The 25,196-nt window shown below is 39.2% G+C and overlaps 6 protein-coding genes across 6 annotated transcripts; 3 read left to right on the top strand and 3 right to left on the bottom strand.

Annotated features, from left to right (window-relative positions):
* Positions 1-1,001: 1,001 nt before the first annotated feature.
* Positions 1,002-9,495, top strand: LOC137586722 (acidic phospholipase A2 PA4). Its single transcript, XM_068302851.1, has 4 exons — positions 1,002-1,181; positions 7,742-7,895; positions 7,973-8,425; positions 9,038-9,495. Exons 2-4 carry the CDS (start codon positions 7,744-7,746, stop codon positions 9,135-9,137), a joined length of 705 nt encoding a protein of 234 aa, XP_068158952.1. The 5' UTR covers positions 1,002-1,181; positions 7,742-7,743; the 3' UTR covers positions 9,138-9,495.
* Positions 9,496-9,816: 321 nt separating this feature from the next.
* Positions 9,817-17,721, bottom strand: Cbp80 (Nuclear cap-binding protein subunit 1). The gene is made up of 7 exons (XM_068303110.1): positions 17,465-17,721; positions 16,059-17,397; positions 15,883-15,986; positions 11,041-11,529; positions 10,850-10,974; positions 10,601-10,789; positions 9,817-10,533 (listed from the first exon to the last, which is right to left on the bottom strand). The coding sequence occupies exons 1-7, from the start codon at positions 17,505-17,507 to the stop codon at positions 10,420-10,422; spliced, it is 2,403 nt and encodes an 800-aa protein (XP_068159211.1). The 5' UTR covers positions 17,508-17,721; the 3' UTR covers positions 9,817-10,419.
* Positions 17,722-17,980: 259 nt separating this feature from the next.
* Positions 17,981-18,822, top strand: LOC137584143 (rhythmically expressed gene 2 protein). The gene has a single exon (XM_068299395.1). It carries the CDS (start codon positions 18,023-18,025, stop codon positions 18,788-18,790), a length of 768 nt encoding a protein of 255 aa, XP_068155496.1. The 5' UTR covers positions 17,981-18,022; the 3' UTR covers positions 18,791-18,822.
* Positions 18,823-18,954: 132 nt separating this feature from the next.
* Positions 18,955-20,743, bottom strand: Rab39 (RAS oncogene family member Rab39). The gene is made up of 2 exons (XM_068299385.1): positions 20,246-20,743; positions 18,955-20,161 (listed from the first exon to the last, which is right to left on the bottom strand). The coding sequence occupies exons 1-2, from the start codon at positions 20,351-20,353 to the stop codon at positions 19,610-19,612; spliced, it is 660 nt and encodes a 219-aa protein (XP_068155486.1). The 5' UTR covers positions 20,354-20,743; the 3' UTR covers positions 18,955-19,609.
* A 95-nt stretch (positions 20,744-20,838) lies between these two features.
* Positions 20,839-24,524, top strand: Raf (Raf oncogene). The gene is given in 6 exon segments (XM_068302954.1): positions 20,839-21,433; positions 21,637-22,679; positions 22,823-22,966; positions 23,027-23,143; positions 23,145-23,401; positions 23,462-24,524. Coding segments are annotated over 6 exon segments (2,307 nt in total). The 5' UTR covers positions 20,839-21,270; the 3' UTR covers positions 24,045-24,524.
* Positions 24,511-25,148, bottom strand: mRpL14 (mitochondrial ribosomal protein L14). The gene has a single exon (XM_068302955.1). It carries the CDS (start codon positions 25,073-25,075, stop codon positions 24,587-24,589), a length of 489 nt encoding a protein of 162 aa, XP_068159056.1. The 5' UTR covers positions 25,076-25,148; the 3' UTR covers positions 24,511-24,586.
* Positions 25,149-25,196: the final 48 nt, after the last annotated feature.

The raw sequence follows: 25,196 nt of genomic DNA, 5'->3' as shown, positions 1-25,196 counted from the left end.
AGTTCTCAATTTCTCTGCATTGTCAAATCAGAAAAAACCTTTAGTTTTGTAGTTTTTAATTCATCTCCCTCCTTCTTGAAGAAATTACTAATCTAGTGAATTGTAACCACGTCTTGAGGCTAACAAAAGGGAAACATAGATGGCAGCACTGTGCAAAAGCTTCAATAAGCCATACTTAAAATGGGAAGTAAATAAGGAAAGGTCCGTTAAAAAGTACACAAAAAGCTTAAATTTAAATATATTAAGTAAGTCAGTCGTCTTGACGAATTTGGCATACCCCAGGGCCAAACACTTTGCCGACTGAAGTAGACCATTTCACTCTAGGATTGCCTGGTATAAGGAGAAGCGAACTTTTTTCAAACTTGCGCGGTTCGTTGGTCAATTTTGGCGATTGCAAATTTGGCCAAAAAAAAAAAAAAAAAACTAGAGCAATTTCCGTTTATACATATTTCTGTTGATTATTTCTTATTTATTTCGAAACTGGAGACTATGTAGAACTATTTCATTCATAATTTTGTTCGGTTCTATTATTCTTTTCTATAAAAAGTGAGTCGACTCCATTTCATTATACATTGAGATTCCTGAATTTCCAACGATGGAATTAATTTAAAATCAAAATTGAGTTATATCAGTCCTGATAATCATCCACCTTTCTTTCACTTGCTAAAATTTTGAAATCCAAAAACGATTTACACTTTCTCTCAAAACATTTTGACTTCTGTGCTTTAATGGGAATATATGTATATATATATACATATATATTTGTAAAGATTTCTAATGTAACTTGATACTCTAATGCGTTTTAGTCAAAAAACATTAACAAAGAGCATCAAAGCTTCGTTGTGATTTGGCATGCTGTGTGGACTGTGTATAGCTGCTGCAGCCAAGCTCTGCTGGCGTCTCCTCCTCCTCCGGTTTTCTTCTCTTTCATTTTATTTTTTTGGCCAAGTCCAAGTTTAACATCGCTCGACGCGCCAGAATCAAGTTCAGTTGCGCCGCAAACGCGTTGCGGAAATGTTTTGTTGCGAGCATCGTCAGCCAAGAGATACCGAGAAATCGAGAAACAGAATCGCGTCTCCTCCGTCCACCATAAATAGCCGAGACCAAGTCCCAAAAGTCCTTATTCTCTAATTTTTGTTTTTTTTTTTTTGTTAAATTTGGGCAAACCGTAACAGCTCCAGGTACAAAAACAAAAAAAAAAAACATTTCTTAAAAAACAGTAAATAAAATTAAAAAATTAAAAAAAAAATATTCAAGTGCCGGAATATTTGTGTCGAAAATGTTCTTGTTGTTGCTTGGCCTGCTCCTGCTCTCTCTTTGCTGCCTTTTTTCAAGGTCATTTACGCACGAAGGCCACCCACACACACACACACACACACACACACACACACTAGACACAGACACTTTTAGAAAGAGAGACAGATATAAAAGAGAGTAGCTGAGAGTGAAAGTAAGATGTTGGGGCGTAGGGGAAACAGTGAGAGATTCAATGGAAAGTGGCAACAAATTTTTGCAAATGTCAAGAGGTGAAGGCAACGTGAAATGTCCTTCTTATTAAAGTCCTCCATTCAAATTACAAAAAAAAAAAAAAAAACGCACATTAAGGATGATTGAAATTTAAAGTATCAAAATGCAAATGTACAAATTTGACTATTCATTGTTAAGAGTTCTTTCAAACTTATTAAAAGAACTACTCATTTTTAATAGTTTTTTTTATGTTTTACCCTCTACAAGAAATTTAAATAAATTAAATGAATATTTGTTAATAGGTTTTAATGCTAATTTTAATTAGCTCAAAGAATTATTTTATTAAATCGTTGAGTGATAACTTTATGGCAAAAGTTTAAACTGGAATGTGATTTGGTGAAATGGGGAACCCCCAACATGTATGTGCATATAATTCTTATGTAGTGTAGATTTTGAAGACAAAAATTTTTTTTTTTAAATCAAAAATTCATCAACTCTTTTTATACACAATAAAGAAGCCTAAAACAAATGCTCTTGGGTAGACCAATTTATCCAATCTCAACCTTTTGTATAAAATTCACTGCCTTAATGCCAAAATTTTAAAATAGAATCAGTTGGTTTTTATATAGTTGCAACATTTTGACAACACCTAAAAATTTTGAAATATTTGGAATTTTTTTCCATTTAATCAAATTTTTTATGTAATTTGATATTTAACTCATCAAAATACTTAATATCTAGAATTAATCTAGTTATTATAGATCTCCATTCCGCGTAAAGGGTTAAACAAAGTTTTGTAATGCTAATTATTATTATAAGATTCAAAGAAAAAGTAAAGATTCAAGACAGGGCATCTGTGAAAGATCACAAATAAATAAATTTATTGGATTTCAAAATTGATACATCTGATTTCGATTCTCTTTAGAAAAAAAGATGAAAATTGGTCCACCCTTTTGGCTTTACGTCTTTACAAGTCAATCTAATACCACACAAATATTCTATAATAAATTTCGAATTGCAAAACTTTTCAGAAATGAAAGCCAGTTATATTTGAGAATAATTTCAAAGTGTTAACAGGGCTAATTGTGATACGATTGAATACCTGTTGAAAATGTTTGAAATATGTATGTGTACATAGTTATTCCAAATGAAAATAGAAGGGATGTGGTAAAAGCTTATCAACAAAGGTTCGTTTTTCCTCAATTTTCAATCTTCTGTGTGCCATTGTAATGGAGCCTCACCCACGAAAAAGTTATGTTGTTTTTGAACTTAAAAAACTGAAAGCAAGATGCTTATAGAATTCTGGCATTTATTGGCCAAATAAACACACACACGCACACTCAAAAATGACATTAAACACCATCACCATGGCTATAAGCATTCGCATATTTATTTGTAAATATTTAACTAGCCGATAAGCAAGCTCTCCTCTCGCTCCTCTAAGCATGATGAGCATTTTCGCACATACGATGGACATGCTGCGAAAATTTGCACAATGATTAGCACATGATCATCATCATCGTTATGATCGTTATCATAATCATCATCATGATTACGAAGGTTGTTAGATATAAACCACAAACATGAGTTCTAAATTCAAATGGTCAACTAAAGATTCTCCAAGAAATTGTCACTTCCGTCATATGAGCAACATGCTAAAAAACTAATTCAACATTGTTTAATTGGCGACAACGACCTGGCAATACCCTTCAACAATAGATAGACTCAAATATTTGCTAATTACAAAAAGAGGGAGCACTTACTCAAGATATCTTCTTCAAGGATATACCAATTGCTTATGGACTTTGTCCTCCATGTACGTATGTATGTACATACATATACATATAGAGTAGAAAAGTATCTATAAGATATTTTTGTCTTGTCTACTTGCTAGTTTCATGCATTCAATTAGCATTCTCTGCTGGATGAAAATAAATAATAAAAACCATAAAAAGAAAAAAAAAACCAACACCATCATATACTTGGATCTTGGATAACTTATGTATGTATAGTTGGCCTTTGTCTCTCATGCTTATTGGCCTTCAAGTTGTTGGCGGAGAAGAGTTGTGGTGGAAAGCGTAAAGAGCCATCGGGAAGCCGTTCAATGACCGACCACTGTAAACGTCATTTTACCAACCTCCATTACAATGCTATGTCTCTGTGATCCATTCCATTCAATCGACTAAGTATTTATGATCCCAGATGCGACCCAATTCGATAGTCGTCTTTTATATGTGATCCTCAGTTCTCCTCCTCTTGACCCTTCCCTTCTGCAGCGCTGATATCAGCGGTTGCTGCTCTTCAACTTGACCTCAATCGGTGTGTTTTTTTGGTGGCAAGGACAACTTCCTTTTGGCACGTAGAGCAGCAATTACAGCGATTACAGCGATTTAAGATCTACAATGTGGCTGCTGTGTACGGCAATTACCTCGAGAGTCTTGGCCTAAACCGAGCTAAAGCCAACGCATTGGCGTTGGGCTGAGCTGAGCTGTCATTGGAACCTTCTTTTACGATTACAAGTTGGTTTTATTATTATTTTTTTTTTATTACAGTTTTTGTTTTGTTTGTTGTTGTCGAGAATCAACTGGACAAGAAGTAGTATGCAACAGCTAGGCACAGGGAGAGGAAGTGGGGAATCGGTAAAGGGGCCCACCATGACATTCAAAATGCAAACAGTAACAATTCAAAAACAAACCAGTTTTGATGCGCCACTCGTGGGGTCTTATATGACGGGCGGGAGGGGTGAAAGGGAATGTGTTACTGACTGCTAAATAAAGAAGGAGGAACAGGTGCACTTTGATTGATGGTATGATTCAAGACCAAGCCAAGACTGCCTCTTATTTAACCCCCCTCTCCGACCTCACAGCCCCTCCAAGACCTACATTTGTACCCTTTGGCTAGGGGACAATCATATATACATACATACATACATCTGTATATATGAATAAATATATTTTTTTGATATCGAAAAAGTTTGTTTTACCCTTACACATTGAAGAACATTAGCTTTCGGCCATAACTCACATCGTATTGAAAGTTTAGACGTATCATATAAATGACTTTTTATCCTATATATCATCCTTATGCTCATATGTGATCGTCTTGATGACAGAATTTTCTATTGATATATTATGATGATAAATGCTTAAGAACCTTCCAAACCAAACTCTCAGAGCTTGTAATCTACAGAAAATTGCTTATTATAGTTTATTTGATCATAAGGATCAGGATTTCTATAAAAGTGGTGCAGATGAACCAGTTGGGAACGACAATGACATAAAGCGAACAGAGAAAGAATAGCCAACAATGCCAAAGGTAAATTTTTGAGTTCATTTTGGAACGTATCCACCTAAAATATACCAAATGAAGCCTTTAATTTAGTATATGAATTATGTGTAGGTGCTAGGGTATTGACACTTCAGTTTAGCTGGTTTAAGTTTGTTTTTTTTTTTTTAATGGAATCTTTCAAGTTTAACAGTCAAAGTCAAAGTTCACATTCATTTTTGGAAAGGGTACAAAGTATAGGCATATCTTTGATATGTATGTATATACAACACATTCCCCGAGGTTTATCGGCCCCGGCCCCCACATGATTATCATCTTGAACATCATCATCATCATGATCATATTTTTATGCTGTGTTGATGTTGATCTGTTTCTGTTGAGTGACAGTAAAGTATAAAAAACACATATATAATAAAAGCAAACAAAAAAATCGAAAACTGTTCAAGTGATCAAATAGATAGACCTGCGGTCATTGTACTTGGTATTTGGTTCGTTCAAATCGATTACCATTTTAGCGTTTCATTTGCAAAACAACATAGAAATAAATAAATAATAATCATAAAAAACAAAAAACAAGAAAGAAATCAACAAAAATCTTTAAAGAAAAAGAAGTTAACTAATAATAAACGCGTTCGATCGACAGACAGACAGACAGACAGACAGACAGCAAGTTGCTTATTATGCCATGAAATGAAAAGCAAAAGTATTGACATTGAAATTTATGCAGACTCAAAAACATCAAGAGCGAAACGCAGAAGCTCAGACCAAATTCGAACAAGATTGAAATTAAAAACTAAACGGTTTCTTTATGGGAGGAGATTTAATTAGATCGCCTAGACAAACAAGTCTTGTCTTTCTCTTCTTTGGCAAGAAATAAAAATAAATAATAATAATAACAATAATAACAAATAATAACAATAATACAAATAGCTTCAAAACTCTTGAGAATTTGGAAAATTTTCCAAAGATTTGAAACTTCTTTGAAGCTCTAATTGAATTTTGAGGAAGGAATATTAAAAGTTTATCTCAGGAAAGAGAAGAGTTGCTTTATAGAATTTGTTAGGTAATAGAAAAAACAATTACATGGCATTAATAATTTGCTTTAATATTTTTATTCATTGCGCTTTTGATTATATAGGTATGAATTTATTTTTTTTGTGCTGAATTACTAGAATTATCAGATGCTGACATACTATTTGTTGATCTAACTCATGTGAATTAAGATTGATCGATCGAATTGAACAATTGTTGTTGCTGATTGATTGACTGACATACTGACAGAATACCCAACCATATCGATCCAACAACACCCTCACATCCTCTTGACAATGAACCGAAACTGAAGCCGAAAATGGAATTGGAACTGAAACTGAAACTGTAACAATGCAACAAAACAAAAAAAATGAAAAAAGAGCAACAATAAATAATACTTATAATAAGCGCCTCGAAAATGTCATCATTAATTATTAACTCAAGACTCGAATTGCTGTATATGAATATCATTTTGAATGTTTTACAATGTATCTTTTCGGCTAGAGGAGACATGACAGATGGAAAAATTGTACCCCAACTGACCTTCACCTTTTCCACTCCGAAAGAGACGAAGAGTTGGAAAAAAAAAAAAGATTCGTAACAAGTTAACGCCTCTAATTTGAGAGATAAGTCTTCCTGTCTTCAGCTTTAATACTCTAACAAAAAAACTATACCAACATACTAACTCTTGTAATCTCTGTTTAACTCTTCTTAAATGTGACTTTATATTAAGATGAGTCTCTAGCAACATGACTCTCTAGCAGTATGACTACCTAGCAACATGGCACTTTGGCAACTGACTGACTGTCTCTCTGACTACTGGACACATCTCTAATGACACTCCCTTAACAAGATTCTGGTAATAGTTACCCAGCATCATGACATTCCAGCAACATGTCTCTGGCAACAAGATTCTCTAGCAACATAACAACTTAACAATTTGTTGGTAGCTTATACCTCTTACAGAAAAAAAGAGTATTGCAAAGCCGACGTATTGACTTATTGATTTAAATTTAAATTTTGATTTTTTTTTTTCGTCTTTTCTTATGTTTTTGTTTTTGTTGCTGTTTGTTTCGCTTCTTGGGGTAGGTCGCGATCTCCGCCTCTGGTATACAGTTTAATTTTCGGTTTCGATTTCGGTTTCCGTTGGTCATCATCTTGGCTTTTATTTTTGGCCAAAAAGTTTGTTGTGTTTTTTGCGCATTTCGGTTTTTGATTTGCTCTTCTTTTGTTATGCTTACAGTGGTGTTTACTTTACCTATGAACCGAAATCGTATTGGAATTGATTAACACTATGGAAACAAATTATAATGGTTCCAGTGTGGCGATTTATTCTCTGAACCGGCGCGCCGGTGAGACACAGAGGTCACCGAGCTCTTATAGAAATGCAAAAATTCATGCTATGCGGGCGAGCAGATCTATTCAACTGTTAATTAACTAGCAGCGACATCGGCAGAGGCAGCACCAACAGCACCAACAATAGCAACATTGGTGCTAATGATGGCCCACATACAGCTAACCATGGTCAGTCCTTCAAATGGTTATATAGAAAAGGTTGCAGAAACTAATCAGAGGGCCAAAACAATTTGTTTTTGTAGACAAACAAACATATGTATGTTCGCTTAGGCAGAATGTTGACCCAAACTTTTCTATACGTATGTGTATAAACATTAAGGACATTGTTGCTAATTTCCAAACTCAAACTAAACGACACCCCTTTGTATAATTGCCCAAGAAAGAAACAATTTCATTCTAATCAAAAGAGTTTTTGGGTCTCTTATATAATAATGAACTGAATTCCGAAATGATTGTTTCCATGGGAGCTATTACCGGTCGTCAAATCTTGGCACATATGTATGTACATATGTAATTCAATGTGGCTAATTCGTTGGATTAAGAATAAGACAATCTGTAATGTTAACAACCTTTGTGTATATATCTCTTTTCTTTGTTTTAGCCATGAGTTTGCTGGCTTTGTCGCTGGTACTGTTAGTCATCGGTCAGATGATGCTAACCAGTTCCGGCTCAGCTGTTCTTATCTCGGACATGACCATGACGGTAATGGTGGAGTTGTCCTCCCGACATCCCTTCTGTAAAATGCATACAGATCGGTGAGTAGACAATGACATCCATAAGTACATAAATATATGTACATATGTAATTTAAAATTAACCTTTCCTTTCGGCAGTGGCGATATACAACGCATGCTCTTGCAATCGGATCCAAGACGTATTCGTCAGGTTCCACGCGAATCGGTTATGGAACTGGAAGAGGTTTGCCGACGTCAGGGCTCGTATGGCCATGAGTTTCGCGGTGGATTGGGCTTTATTTATCCTGGAACTAAATGGTGTGGTCCTGGCACAGCGGCAACCAGCTACGATGATCTGGGTGCACATGCACGCGAGGATCGCTGCTGTCGGGAACATGACATGTGTCCCGATGTACTCAATGTGGGCGAATGTCGACGTGGATTGTGCAACAGGGGCACCTTTACTCGTTCCCATTGCGATTGCGATGCCCGATTTAGACGCTGCCTGCAGGCGGCCAATACGGAAACGGCCAATACATTGGGAGCCATTTTCTATAATGTGGTACAGGTGACATGCTTCCAGGAGCGCAGTCCCTGCTCTGCGCATCAGAGGTTCGAGGATTATTTTTATGGGTCAAATCAATGTCCGGCTGAATTCCGACAGGCGGATCTTTATGTCCCACCCCATGGGGATAATTTGATATCAAAGATATTGGCTCATCCCCAGGGTCGGGCCCTGGCCGTTCCGGTTTTTGCGCCGGTTAAGCAAAGTGCTCGACGATTTGGTGTTAAATTGGCCAGTGTTGGACTTGCGGCGGTCAATATAATACGTGAGGTAGTCCAGAGGCCACGGGTCCTCTGGGATAGTCTGTATGCGCCAGTCAGTCGAGAAGTTCCACCACCCAGATCGAGATCGGGTTATTACTATGAGCGGCCAGGGCCACGTCCAGGACCAGAACCGCCTGGCTATGGTGATAGCTATGGCTGGAGTTAATCATCCTGTAAAGCCAGAGTTGAGAAGACTGTTGCACCTGTAGTATTAGTAGTATCTAGATCCATAGTTTATAGAGAAACCATCAACTTCTCAATCATAGTCACACATATATAGTCATTTGCATGTGTTCCTCACTCCAAATATTTCGTTTGCATGAAGTGTTGCCTTTTTTTTTATAAATTATAATCACAAGGACGACATGAAAATTTAATTTAATCTGCCCATAACAGAGCTGGCTACAATCAAACGGAACAGGAGGAAATCTGTGCCCAATGGCAATATCAGCCATCGGAGAAATATGTGCCCAGTCAGCCACGGACTTCCTCGTAATCTGCAAAACAAAGTTAAACAACATAGACGACCTGGACTCATAGCGACTCATGGAAATGGTTTTTGGTCTAACGAAAAGCAATTATATAGACATATATATATATATATATATATACATATAAGTATATAGCCAGAGATATTCTCCGTCAACTTTGCAATCTTGGGAATTCACATAAGATTACCTCAAGAGCGAAGCCAAAAAAATGAATAGCAAAACTGGAAAGAAGTTGGAAAATATATTTTCATATATACATATGTAGAGAAAAACAGATCTATATATACATACAGAAACAGACACACATACAACCATAAGTTGTATTTACTTAAGCCAAAGCAATAAATCGAATTTCAAAATGCATTGAAAAAATGTTTTTTACTTCTTGTTGCCTTTTTTTTTGGCCAAAAAGTAGGCTATAGTAAAAAAAAAAAAAAAAAAAAAGTTTCTCCAAAAATAATCTATATACTTATAGGCCAAATTAAAATCTTTCAAATCAAATGTAATTAAAGTTTTTTTTCCAAATATATTTAATTTGTTATTAAGCAGCTAGCAGAATTACAAATTCTTCTTTGTCTGTTTTTATTTACATACTACAACTATTTATGTATGTATATTGACTTTCATTAGAGACCAATCAATTTATTCAAAACTATATGGAAAAAAACAAGATAAAAGTGCAAATTATTTAAAATTAGTATTGTTGGTTTATCTATTTTCTTACATATTACAATTGTGTGTCTAAATAGTTTTAATCTTTACTCTCGGTTCGTTTAACAAATTACAAAATGTCTGCCTAAATAATTATATGCATATATATTTATGAATGATGGATTTTGTAATGGACAAAAATAATGGAACAAGGAACAAATCTAAATCGTTTGTATATATGTATGTTTTGTTCATTATGACCATGACAACGTGAAAAACTTTCTACAATTCTTTAATACATACATATATAGAAATATATATGTATACATAAGGAAACCAGAGTTCCGAACTAAATACGGCCATGCCATAGTTTTTGTACCCGTGCAAATTCATATTTTGCTCGACAATTTTTGTCAAGCGGTTGCAACAATTAAGAGGACTTTATATAGACTGAGAATATGGAATAGTAGCTAGATTAATTTGAACGACTCAAGAATTGGTTACACGTTGTAGAAACGGAAAGGCTTGTCTTATGGCATTGCAAATCGTTGTCCAAAATAAAAGCGCAACCTCTTTTGCAATGGTATTTAAAAATAGAGCCATTTTTCATATCCGGTTGCATTGCTTTTGTTGGCTTCACGCACGCAAAGCCACAAATTGTTGGAACACCTCCAATATATGTGTATCCAGATCGGATGTAAAAAGTAAGGTCTCCAGTGTGCTACTATATTTCTGAACTTGTTCATGATGCTGCAAAGGATTAAAGAGAAAAACTTTAGCTCGTGAGTTACACGATAATATGGATGGTTGGACCTACCATAAGAAAGACCTGTTGTAATCGTCCAATTGTCCATCGATACCAGTCTGTATCCGGATCACGCCCGTCTGTATCAGAGCGCAACAAATGCTCGGAGAGTATCATTATGAAACGCTGAAAGACAATCAGGAACAGACGTTTTTGATTCACATTCGCTGCCTCCAGTTTTTCCTCCATGCGTTCGACGACCTGAAGAATTAAATAAAAGATTAAAATATATCGAATTAAAGTCAATTGACTTTGGTTTACCTCCTCGGACGGTTTGTCTGCATGGGTGATGGGTTTCTTGCGTTTATGCGGTGTATCCTCATCGGAATCGCTAGATGAAGAGTCCGCCTTAGATAGTTTATCTTTTGCATCGCTTAGCTCAGTGTCTAAATAAATTTATAATGGAAATGTGTTATAACTGCCAGAAGGACATTTTCTGGTAAATTACTTACTCAGCTTGATGACATGCTTGTTCATTTTCTTAATGGTAAGATGTAATATCTCCCAGAGATACATTTTTGTAAACTCTCCTGTCATCTCCTTGGAGAATATCCATGTGGCCACTGCCGAACAATCGACAATTTGCAATTTCAGCAATTTATCAATTAAAACAACCATCATCTGTTGATGGGATGACCAGAGCTCAAATATATTGTGCAAGATGCAAATTTGAGCCTCTTCGGTCTCAGCCAGTGCACGGAATACCGCATGGAATTTCGAGATGGCAGCAAAACTATGCGAAAATGATTTGGAGCCCAGGTTTAACAGTGTCTGAACGAATACATCAATTTTTAGAGCATTGAAACTGCCATCGGACATTTCTTCGCCGCTGTAGCCGCTGCTTGGGATCTCTTTTAGTATATTGACCACCTCCTCTGGTGTACATTTTTGTCTGATGGCCACCACCAGTTGATGGGCCACTGTGGTTCCTGGTAGATTTGCTGCAAAAACGAAAAAAGAGAGGAGAAATAGATTAGGAAATGCATCATTAAATGATTTTTTGGCGACACTTTTGTTGCATTCGCATTGTTGCGTTGCGAATGTGTGCCATGGCGTGGAACCAAGCGGCAACACACAGAGTCAGCCAGACACCCAGCCAGCCAACCACCCAATCCAGCTCGGATTGGTGCGTTACTAATGATGGGGCCCCAGACAGAGAGTGTTCGAATTTTTTTCTCTCACCCCTAAGCCATGTTTATTTGCCATTACATGCAGTTTATTGGCACTCTAAAGACGATTATGTCAATAAAGAGCAGCGCTTACCTAAACTAAATGAGAAGGTAATGGAGGAGAAAGAGAAAGGGGCGGAGAAGATATAGAAGTATAGTGGTTAATTATGGGCCCATTTGGCAATCAAGTGAATTGGCAAATGCGCTTGGAATTTGTTCACTCAACCCCCTCAACGAAATCACCAACAAACTAACAAAAAAAAAAACATTCGCAATGTCAATGGCTTCTCAGAGGTCGTCGGTTACATCTTAACATATACATGTACATACATTCTAATCGAGGGGACTATAGCTTTCTTAGCATGTCAAGATCATGTACAAAAAAAAAAACCCCAAAAAATTCCCACCGTCAGGTAATAACAACTTTAGTCAGCATTATCTATAATGAATAGATTGAAATTCTTTGACTCCACTCTCCCCCTAGGTTTAAGTTTTTATGTCACGGAGTTTTGGCTTTCGCATCAAATTGAGCGTATCCCAATCCATTTCATCATCATCAACATCATTAACATCCTACTTTCTGGGAATAAGTAAAAGTTTATACGACTTTCAATGTTAAATGACTTTGGTTAGCCTTATCTGCAGCAGGTCATCATTTTTCATTATGTTGTAGTCAGAACATAGACAAGGTGAAATCCACAAGAGATCAAAAGTTGGAAATCCGTCTGTTCCGACATCGACGAAGCGTAGAATAACATAATATCTCAATGATAATCTAAAGCATAATTGTGCCCAAAATGGAGGCTAAACACAAGAAGACAAGAAACGCAGCAAATGAAAATGAAATCAAGTCAAGAAGCTTAACAAAACCAATTCACATTACATTTTCGAATATTTTTTTAAAGTTTTTTTTTTCTGTATACCGAATATCAAAATGCTCTATACAAAAATAAAATAGAGTAGAGTAGAGTAGATTACAAAATAAACCCAAAATGAAGTTTGATAAACAATTTTGTAATTTTGTCTCTGTGGCCTCTTTCAATACTAATTATAATTGAAAGCTAGAGAGCTTCAATTGGATTATATTAGATCAATTAAAGGGTATTACACATGATGAAAACCTAGGCCACTTTTGGCTTTTGGCAAAGTGGAAAATCACATTTGTTTTTAAGGTAGGGTAGGTCACCCAACGGCTGATGGCAAGTGTTGCATAAATGCGCGGCACTGTGCCACACTCTCCCCCACCTGCCCCCCTCCTCATCCGTGTTTAAGTTTCCTACATCACACACACACATATATAGAAAATTTTGGCCGTAACAATGCGGATTGCAAAATCTTTGCCGCTGGTAGGCAGTTTGCCATAGCTGCTGTTGCTTCTGCTCATCGCTTGGCTGCTCCAATGAAAGCAGCAACAGTGGCAGAGGCAGAGACTGATGTTGGAGTGTGCCACCCAAAACGTAGAGCCAACAGAGAGATGGATGTGGTGCTTCTGCTTCTGGTTGTCGATTATTAGCATGCGCAAGTCTTGGACGCGTTTCAGTCGAGTTTTCAAGCGCGCCCAGCTCATATCGTAGCCATAAGAACAACAATAGCAATAACAACAAGTGACTGTAGAGGAAAAACCATTGTGTTTTCTTTTTGGTTGTTTTTTTTTTTTTTTGTTACAAAATGTGGAAATTTATCGGCCTCTTGACCATTCTAATGGCAGTTGTAGGTGAAAATTACTAAGCTTAAATATATAACAATTATTTTTGTGTTGGATAAAAAATGGCCCTTATTTGCAGTTGCCTTTGAGCAAAGCTATAGTTGGAGGCGGTGGCACAGGACGAGATGTGGTATTGACACCCAAACATGGTCTACAATTGCCTGGCAAGCGTCTCTATTATAAAGAGGAGAGAGAGGAGCGGCAAGATGAGAAACGACCCTGGGAACGTACACTTAAACATGTCACATTTGTGACACTCTTTACAAATGCAGCCATTGAAGCGGCAGCTGGTAATCTAAGGTAGGTGGTTTCTTCTAGTCCTACGTCGATGTGAACATAACAATGTATTTCAGTCAATTGCATCAATACCATGAGTTTCTACAGACGCCCTATGTGGCGGCAAAGGGACACGAGAGGATATCTAGCCCTTCACGCTTCGGTGACATTGTGACTCTGGCCAGTGGACGTTTGGAGCAAATGCTAGTGAATGCCAGTCATTATCGTTTTGTGGAGAATGGCGGTTCATCTTTAGAGCAGCCCGGGGACCGTCGTGCCCTGTGGCAAGTGCAACGCATACGACATCGAGATGGAGCAACTGAAGGTCGCTATCATTATGAGATTAAATTCAGTGTAACACCATTGACCAGAGATGGTTGGTCGCAGCAGAGTTATATACAAAAGGAGGATGACTATCCTCAGAGTTTTAGCCGTATGGTCTACAATGATAAGCGTGAACAATTGGCAATGGCCCAACGGCGACAAGATCGAGATCGAGATAGAGGAGATCGTCCATTGGATCATGAACGGGAACAATCGCAAGCGACTTTTGTTCACGGCATCTTCCAAGCGCCACCGCCTCCTCCTCCGCTGCCGCCAGCGCCACTGCCATTACTGCCGCCCAAATTAAATATTGGTGAGTATCTGCTGAAGGGTCTGCCACAGAAGGGTAGCTCAAAAATTGAGCTATTTCCTGGACTCTTTAATTTGGGATTGCGTCAAAATTATATCATCCCGACAACATTCCGTCCCAATTTTTCGGCTGTGAAATTCAGTAATTCGCATGCTGAATTAGAGCGATTTCCGTTGCCAAATGAAAATAATTTGATTGGTAATGGCAATGATGGCATTAAAGGACAGATTACCGGGGCGCCAATTACCCATCATTTTCATCATCATTTTTATACTGCTCCTGGTGCCTCCTCATTACATGAGGGCTCATTGCAGTTGGAACAAGATTATCGCTTATCGACACCACCGCCCCCGCCAACGCCCATACAGACAAATTTTTATCATCATCAGCTGCAGCATGCAGGTGACCATCAAATTGTGCAATTCCCTAGCTCAAGGCCCTCGTCGTCGTCTAGTGAGTCTTTGGAATCTGGCGATGAAGCTGGTGACAATTTGCATCCATCACAAATTTATGGTCAAGCCTCAAAGTATCAACAAGCAAACAGATTGCCACCATTGTTGATTTATGCTGGCGGTGGCAGTGGCTCCTCAACAGGCTCCTCTTCGTCTTTGGATGATGAGAATAATCCGAAGCAATTTGTACAAAGTGAACCTCTTGAAGAGTCAATATATCGTTATTCAGAGCCCGATCCACTGTATGTGCATCAAAATCCTGTAGATGTTCTGCCGGAAAATTATGCTGAGGTGGCATATCAACCACAGCAAGAAGAACAGCAAGAGGATTCGCTAGACGAACAGCGTTTAGCGGGCAGTCAAAAGGAGCCAGAATTGGCTGCCACAACAAAACCAATCACATCTACCAGTAGTAGCACCACTACAACAACAACATCAACCACCACCACTCCACCGACCCCTCTGGCACCGACAAGTAGCAGCTCCAGTTTTGTTTCCACCTCCACTAGTTTCAGTCCCTTACGCAGTTTAAGTCGATATCGAACCACACCAAAAATTACGGCTGGTAAATCAACAACCACAACAACAACATCAACAGAGTCACCGCTGGCCAAGTGGAGTAAGAGACGCAAGGAACAATTGGATAGCAAGGCTAAGCATAGTTATCGTCATGAGTCCAAGGTGGCATTTACGCCCACCGCTGGGACGACAACCACAACGACATCAACAACCACGACTGAGTCTCCTTCTGTGCAGGCCGTGAGTAAAGTCCAAGCACAGAAATCACAGCGGCCACGTGAAATTATTGAAGTGCTTACACAGAAATCGGTTAGTAAATCCGTAAGCATTAAAGTCGGTGAAAATGGGGAAGAGATTCCCATAATTGTTGACGACAAGGACGAGGACAAGGAGAATGAAGTCAAGCCGATACCAAATACGTAAACCTATTTTGCTTACTGCTATAATGATATTATATATATACACATGTATTCTAAATCCAAAATAAATTATATACTTTACAACTTATTGCAGAGGGAGGAGGGGGGCTTGACACTCACCTGCTTCTTCATTGGCATACTTATAATTGGGCACGGGTGTTAATGGTATGAGCTTGGCATAAGTAGTTGGCATCATCTCAGTGATTCGCTGGTGATACGATAACCTATTTGAAGAAGGGATAGCTCATACATTAATTGGTCACAGAAGATAAAGTTTAAATTCGTTTTTTTCTTACCTTAGGCACTTCTGCAACACTTCCTGTATGAATTTTGGACGTGGGTGCTCGGATTCGAGAAGCAAACAACTGTCCCATTCATCCCATGACCAGGTGAACTTAAAGTTACTTAAATGGTAGGAAAACCAATTGACAAAACGATCAAAACATGAAGTGTTCATTGAATCGATCCGCATGAATAGAATTTCTGTGGCCTGGGCCAAAACCTGAGGCAGAGTTCCCGGCTGTAGCTTACAAAGTTCAATCAAAATGGAACCATAACAAATATCCAGATATCTTGGTGTTGGCATATGAAATAGTTCGGCAAAGATCACCTCAACAATGCAATATTCCAATGGAATTTTATGCTTAAATGGGAAATTAAGCAATTGTGCAGCACAATCCTTGCGCTCGTGATGATGTGTCTCAATGATGTGATGCAGATGCTCTTCGATAAGAAACCGTTCAATCGAGTGAGCACCTGGCAAATTAGGCCCATCTGGGCAATCTGTGTAGTCAAACATGCGATAGACTACCCAGGGCATGGGATACTCGAATGCATCATGGTGCGGGGGTGGTATAATTTGTGGCAAATTATGCTGCAATGCCTCACACAGTATGGAATCGAAGACGAGATATGGTCGCGGTATATGCTTTTCGGCCCAATTATCCTGACGCAATTTACGTATCTGAGCCCACAGACAATCCAAATACTCCTCTTGCGGATGCGGTGCATCCGATGACCAGACTCTTAGAGCATTATGGTGCTTTTTCGAGCGCTTATTTAGATAGACTTCAATTCGTAGTAATAGCGATTCCAGAGCCGATTCCTTCTTCTCGTACAGATCGCGCCCCACCCAAGGCAGAGTGGATAAGACAGCGAATACGAACCAATCGCGACGCACTTGTGGTACCGTGTCCTCATTGGACACATCAATCATGGTGTCCAGTAATTGCAACAAACTGGTCGCCGAGATTACATGGCAATTAACCAAATCGGCGAGAAACCTCAGCGAATATCGGGCGGCATCCCAACGGCACAGTTTCAGCGACTCCTTAAATGTCTTGACCATGTGATCAACAAACTCACCACCGAATTTGTAATTCTTGGCATTCAACAGGCCTACTAATGTTGTGTACACTGTACATTTCTCTGGCATCCGGACCGCACAGTCGGACAGAATGCGTAATATTTTTAAACGGAATGTGCCCAGATCTGCTTCCAGCACCGAAACTAAGCCTTCGAGATTCGATTCAACAGACGAAGTGCTACGCTCACCGACACGCAATATAAGCGACTCTAGCCTGTCCTCAATCTCCTGGTTCTCGGACACCCTTCGACGTTTGTTACGCCTGTGGTCTGACAAAGGTGATAGAATATTAAAAGTATTTCGGATTAAGCATGCCGGTTGTCGTTCTGTACTAACCATAGCCCTCATCCTCAGTGTCGTGGGCACGTCGACGACTCATGGTTCAATCTGTGAATTTGTGTTTCCCTCTTTGTAGGCGGGCAAACGTTTCTTTTGTCAGCTTCCTTGGCGGTGTTTCAGTTGGAGGGAAGAAACTGAAAGCTGAATTATTTGAAACCAATCCGTACGGACACCGTCACCAATTTTTGCTAACCGCTAATTTTTTCGCCGTCACAATTTTCCAACTCGCGGTGGAGGGACGCAATTTCAACAGTGATGAACTATGCAATTATCGATAGCTGGTAATGCCGCCATTTTCGCCGTTGCATTTGACACCCACAAATTTTGTTAAATGTCATTCGAAAGGAAATCTTGAATTTCTCTTAGCCCGCACAAAGGTTGGACTGGACCGGAAACTTGCTTGATTTTTTCAATATTTAATAATAAAAAAAGTTGGTATTTAATTAAGAAAATATCGATATTTTCAGTTGGCAACCGACTTGAAACAGTGTTGGTTATCTCTCGCTGACAATTGTTTTCAAACACTTGCGGACTTCTTTGTGGCTAAATCCAAAAATGCCGTTGGCCAAACAATTTTTACGAAATTTGCAACGCTTTCGTTTGGTTACATTTGATGTGACGGACACCCTGCTGCATCTCAAGGATCCTATAGAGCAGTACAAACAAACTGCCAACGAATGCGGTGTCCAAATTATAGATACTGGAAAGCTAGAGCTTTGTTTTCGTAGACAATTCAAAAATATGAGCAAAGACCATCCGAATTTTGGCCAAGGACCCGGCAAAATGGGCTGGCAATGTTGGTGGAAAGACCTTGTTGTGCAGACCTTTCGTTGCGTGGATGGAAGTATACCGCAGGAACAGCTAGATACCATAGCTGAACATTTGTTGGCCATTTTTCGTACGCGTGCCTGCTGGGAGCATGTGAATGGAGCCAAGGAACTGGTGGAAAGGGTTCGCAATGCTGGAAAATGTGTGGGTGTCATATCGAATTTTGACCCATCATTGCGGCAGGTGCTAGACGAAATGAACTTTATGAATCAATTCGATTTCGTACTAACATCGTATGAGGCTGGTGTTATGAAACCGAACCCTTCCATTTTTCGCATACCACTGCAGCGTTTGAATATTGCGCCACATGAGGCCCTGCACATTGGCAATAAATCCGATATGGACTATATGGGAGCACGCAACAGCGGTTGGAGTGGCTTACTAGTGCATTCCGCCGGTGTTAAAGATGATAGTGAAGTTGATGAAGGACAGCATACATATAAGAGCATCGCTCACATGCTAAATGCTCTGGAAACGCAAGAGATTCAATGGTGACCCAGAATAGGATGAGATAGCACGAGTCCAAAGATTAATGTTTGTTGTCTGACAACAGAGTATTGAAAAATGTAACAACTCAGTTAATTAGGTTACTATTAAAAAATGAAATAAATGTCAAACATTTCTCCCCATGAACCAAAAAAAAAAAAAAAAATATGTAGTTATGTTTTGTCTCAATTTTATAATAGAGCTTTTTTCATATATAGTTTACATATCTATGTATGTAATGTTATGTATAAAAGAAAAAGAAAAAAACAGAATTTAAATTGAGTCCATTCGCCCAAATAATTACGTATTAAACTGAGAACGTATCTGACCACTCTCAGGAGAATTTCCCCTTTTTTCCCGGTATAAACAAATTGTACTAAGTGGAAAATTCCAATGAGACACCTAATTGACAACTGGACAAAAGAACTTACAACTAAAAACGAAACTAATAATAGTCTTTTCAACGCACTTCTCGACTTTTACAATTTGGTTTTGCAGCTAAATTAAGGTAAGTTAAGGTCAACAAAATATAAGGCGACATCTAAATCAAATACAAAACAAATACAGGTATATGGATGTATATAAGTTGCATATATATTCCGATTTGTAATGCTCACAAAACTCTTTTTGTAAAATGGGAAAATTGTCATTCCATACACGATAAAAACAAAAATTTTAGGCAATGTCGTTTGGTTTTGGGGGAATTACAAATCCGATTTGGTTAACAACCTCTCTACTATCGTATGTCTCTTTGTGTAGATGTCTGTGTATATGGAGATTGTATAGATTACAATATAAAGAAAAAAATAGACCAAGTTATAAAACAAATCAACAACAGGAGGATTTTTCTGGTTCAGCCACAACCAGATTGAAGTCCAGACTATTTGGCCTGGCGAAGCCAGATTTAATGCCATCCCAACCATCTTCGGCTTTATATTCGCCCGATCGAATGCGAGCGTACACCTCTTGAGTCACCATGCGAAATGCCTCCTCTACATTGGCTCCAGTGCGGGCGGACGTCTCAACGAAATGCAGGCCATGCTGTTTGGCGAATGTTTGAGCCTCCTCGGTGCTTACTTCCCGGTGTCCACCGCCAGCATTGATTAAATCAAGTTTACAGCCAACTAAGGCAAACACTGGACGATGCGGTTCAATGTGTCGTTGTGCCTCCATCATCCATAATGGGATATGCTCAAAGCTGGCATGATTGGAAATATCATAGACTAGAAGGACGCCGACCGAATTGCGATAATACGATTTGGTTATCGAACGAAATCGCTCTTGCCCAGCTGTGTCCCATAATTGCAATTTGATTTGTGTGCCATCTTTCATCTCGATTAGGCGGGCAAAGAAATCCACACCCACTGTGGGATCAGATAGCTGTTAGAGAGAAAAAATGAGTCAACATTGCGAGAGATTATGTCATACTCATCAAGAGATGATCGCTGCACTAAATGCACTCACCTCAGCGAATTTGCCATCTGTAAAAAATTTTAGCAGGGAACTTTTGCCCACTGTGCTGTCGCCAATGAGTATCAAACGGAATTGGTACTCAAAGATTGGTTCAACCATTCTGAGGATCAAATATAAAAGTGGTTGGCACTTGGTTTGATCGTTTTGTCCTTTTATTAGCTTTTGCCGCTAACGGGAGGATAATCAATTTGGTTTTTGCAGTTCCGTTTTGCAACTAAGACGCAGTTAATTAGGGCCTCTCTCTTTGCTCTTTTTATGGGGGCCTTTCCTTCTCCTTCTCTGTAGTTCTTGGTATTTGTAATTTGGTGGGGCCTGCCCACAATCACTTTATAAACACTCTCCTATTCTCACACTCTCTTTTTCTGTGTCTAATCTAGTTTTTTATGAAAATGTTCTTGTTTATCATAGTTTACTATATATATGCTGCTCTACTGTTTCGTTTGTCAAATGCAATTTTTTTTTGCTTTTGTTTTGTTTCTAATAATGTTGCCACTATCGTGAGTTTCAAAAAGTGGCAACGCCAAACTCCCACTAGTGCTGCCAAGCGCCGGATCAAATCAGGCTTACCAACACTGAAAAAAAATTTCGAGTAGCAATCGTAAACAGCTCTAATCAGGACGATAATTGACACAAAAAAACCTGCTCCTTGAAAGGAGAGGGGAGAAGAAGAGACAAGAGCAATACCTAAATACGTTCCTTTGCAGTCTGAGCCAAAGCGGTGTGCGTGTGTGTAGCTAAAAGAGGAAAAAGGCAAAAATAACTAAAATACAAAATAAATAAATAAATTTATTATAAAAAATCATGCAGCCACCTGCTTCTCCACCTGCTGCTGCTGGTGGACGTGGGTGGCCGCTAGACCAAATTTAAACGCAAGCGCAAACTCAAGAGAAAAAAAAGGAAAAAAAAACACACACACACACACTTACAAGAAGAGAGAAAATCAAGGCTTCTCAAGCTTAGGGGTAGGCTAGGGTTCAGGGTCATGTTCAAGGAGCAGCAGCAGCATCATCATCACCATGTCTAGTGAGTCGTCAATGGAGAGCGACAGCGAGCTCTATGATCCGCTGGCCGAGGAGCTGCATAATGTTCAACTGGTGAAGCATGTGACCAGGGAAAATATTGACGCATTGAATGCCAAGTTTGCCAATCTACAAGAGCCTCCGGCTATGTACTTAAATGGTAAGTGAATTTCATATGTTCCGAATATTTGCAATTTGTATTATTTGTTGACAATCTGCGTAATTTTTCGACATAGATATAGGACCTTGAAGTAGTCGAAGCCTTGAGCTTTTATATTTATCCTTCAGTTGATATGAGTGCCGAGGAGGACTGAACAAAATCAAGAAAAATATTTAAACCATAATTTTCTTTCTTTTCTATAGAATACCAAGAGCTGACCTCAAAACTGCATGAACTGGAGGCCAAAGAGCATGAGTTGATGGAGCAATTGCAACAGCAGCAACAACAACAACAGCAGCATCAGGAACCAGAGCATCACCAGCAGCAGCAACAACCACATTATCAAAATCAAACACAAATCCTGCAACAGCAGCGACAATTGGCCAAAAAAATTAATCAGGCATCTGCTGGTGGTGGTCTCACTGATAGTCTGGTATCAAGCGTGTCCTCATCCTCAGCCACCTTTCGTCAGACAAAGATTTTATTACGCGTCCATTTGCCCAATCAGCAGCGCACTACCGTTGGGGTGGTGCCTGGGGTACGCCTTTGCGATGCATTGATGAAGGCATTAAAATTGCGACAACTAACGCCCGATATGTGTGAGGTTAGCACATCGTTGGCGGGTAGACATATCATACCATGGAATACAGATATTGGCTCACTGCATGTAGAAGAGATTTATGTGCGTTTGGTTGATAGATTTCCCATACGCACACATATCAAGCATCAGATTATACGCAAAACCTTCTTCTCGTTGGTGTTTTGCGAAGGTTGCCGGCGCCTTCTGTTCACTGGATTTTATTGCAGTCAGTGTAATTTTCGTTTCCATCAGAGATGCGCCAACCGTGTACCGATGCTGTGTCAACCGTTTCCCATGGATAGTTACTACCAGTTACTGTTGGCCGAACAACCGGATCCGACAACCATGGGCGGTGGTTTAACAGGAGGACGCGGCATTGCCGTTAAATTCAACGTGAGTAGCACCAGCAGTGGTCGGAGTCGACGTTGCAGTAGCAGCGGCAGTAGTAGTGGCGGCGGTGGCGTCGGCGGCAGCAGCTCAGCTAAACCACAATCATCTACATCAACTTCAACTAATCATCATCATCATCGACAGGGTCGTGCTCCACGTATTAGCCAGGATGATCGTTCCAACTCGGCGCCAAATGTCTGTATCAATAATATCAATCGATCTATGACTAGCGAGGTTCAGCGCAGTTTAATTATGCAATCCAGGCCCCCATTGCCGGTGAGTCTCAATAAAAGTATCACTGAACCAAAACACTTTAATTCTAGAAATATTATGTCACAACCATTTCATTCTTTATTTATTTACTACTTTGATGAACAACTAATCTTTGTTTTTGGTGTTCCCCGCTTACTGCTTCACAGCATCCTTGTACCGATCATTCATCAAATTCAACGCAAGCTTCGCCTACCAGTACCTTGAAGCATAATCGTCCCCGTGCTCGTTCCGCCGATGAGAGCAATAAGAATCTACTCTCCCGCGATGCTAAAAGCTCCGAGGAAAATTGGGTAAGTCCATAAAATTCTTCCATTATTCGTTTGATTACATATGTTTCGTCTTTTTCGTAGAACATTCAAGCCGAAGAGATTTTAATTGGACCACGAATTGGTTCTGGCTCTTTTGGAACTGTCTATCGTGCCCATTGGCATGGAGCAGTGGCTGTTAAAACATTGAATGTAAAAACCCCCCAGTCCGGCCCAGTTGCAGGCATTTAAGAATGAAGTCGCAATGCTAAAAAAGACGCGACATTGTAATATTCTATTATTTATGGGTTGCGTATCAAAACCCTCACTTGCTATTGTCACACAATGGTGTGAGGGAAGTAGTCTCTATAAGCATGTCCACGTGAATGAGACCAAATTCAAATTGAACACCCTTATAGACATTGGTAGGCAGGTGGCCCAGGGCATGGATTATTTACATGCCAAGAATATCATACACAGGTGAATATCATACACAAGTATAAAGGCAAGCGCACGAAGTAAATCATTATCTTTTTATAGAGACCTCAAGTCCAACAACATTTTCCTGCACGAAGATTTGTCGGTGAAAATTGGCGATTTCGGTTTGGCCACTGCCAAAACACGTTGGTCTGGAGAAAAGCAAGCAAATCAACCAACTGGCAGCATTTTATGGATGGCCCCCGAAGTGATACGTATGCAAGAGCAGAATCCCTACTCGTTTCAATCGGATGTCTATGCCTTTGGTATCGTCATGTACGAACTATTGGGTGAATGTCTGCCCTATTGTCATATTAGTAATAAGGATCAAATCCTATTTATGGTGGGACGTGGTCTCCTTAGACCGGATATGAGTCAAGTGCGATCCGATGCACCGCAAGCCCTGAAACGCTTAGCCGAGGACTGTATCAAGTATAATCCTAAAGAGCGTCCGCTATTTCGGCCGTTGCTCAATATGCTGGAAAATATGTTAAGAACCCTGCCTAAAATTCATCGCAGTGCAAGTGAACCGAATTTGACACAATCGCAATTGCAAAATGAAGATTTCTTGTATCTCTGCCCCAGTCCAAAGACACCGGTGAATTTTAATAATTTTCAATTTTATAGCAGTGCAGGAAATATCTAGGTTCAAATTACAAAAAGAAAAACAAACAAAAACGAAACATATGTGTGTATCCTGTACCTGTACTTATACGAAGCGAAAATGCGCTCCAAATGCTATTGCTTTGTAGTCACAAATGAATCCAAATTCTGAATGGAACGATGCTCAAGTTTTAAATCCTGAAATCTGATGGCAAACGTGGCCCCCGCTTCCTGATTTTCAATTTTTGTTATTTAGACGAGGTGGGAGGGAGAGAGAAAGAGCATGTGAATAAAGATTTAATTCCCTTCTCTCATCCTTCTTTCTGAACTGTCAAGTAAACTGCATTTCTTTTTAACTCTGAACTGTAATTTGTAAACTACTGCTAATGTACATAGAAATGTAAACTGCATCCCACAAAACACAAAGAAAAGAAGAAAACTAAACTAAAATTAATTTATATAAATGTTAGGCAAACCACTAAATATTATAAACAAAATATACTTATATATACTATAACAACAACAGAGGCAAAACCCTTTATCTTTATTTTTTATAATCATTAGTTTTGTTAGGCATGGGAAGAATCATACAAAACGACTAGCTATTGCCAAAACTTTGGTATAATCCGCACCTTTGGCCAACGTCTTCTCCTTGAGTATGGTCCTTAATATGCTGGGTATGGGTACATGAATCCTGGTGCCCAACGGCGAACCGTTATCGTCGATTAAAACCAGATTATTGCTGTCAAATTTCGGTTGTTTGCTGGGCTGATTCTGCTTAAGTCCCACTAGAATGCCTTTTTTCATCTGTCCCTTGATAGCCACTAGTACTTTATCCCCAATAAGACCCACACCGCGTTTATTGTACACATGAATGCAACGAGGTGGTCGGCCCTCGGCCATGGCTCGTTTGCCCAGATCACTGTTGTCCACCACACGGAGCCGAGCCAGTTTCCGTATCTCCAAGCAGGCCGGTGATGTGTGAAACAGCTGCGTTTTCTGTGTGGCTGTTGTTGCTGCTGCCATCGGCTGCATCTTGGCTTTGGTTAGCCAGCGCAATGTAAGTTGGGACATCTTTAATTATTAAAAACTATTTACGGCGTAAAATTTACAACCTAAATTAAATAACTATTGGCTAGTGATGGGAAATCCATGGCAAGTGCAATACATCGGTTAGTATCGCCGATAAACGATA

The sequence above is a fragment of the Drosophila tropicalis genome, unplaced genomic scaffold (assembly GCF_018151085.1).
Source record: "Drosophila tropicalis isolate 14030-0801.00 unplaced genomic scaffold, ASM1815108v1 contig_158, whole genome shotgun sequence".
Classification (NCBI taxonomy): domain Eukaryota; kingdom Metazoa; phylum Arthropoda; class Insecta; order Diptera; family Drosophilidae; genus Drosophila; species Drosophila tropicalis.
The sequence above is the reverse complement of the archived record's forward strand: the minus strand, read 5'-3'. Positions and strand labels throughout refer to the sequence as shown.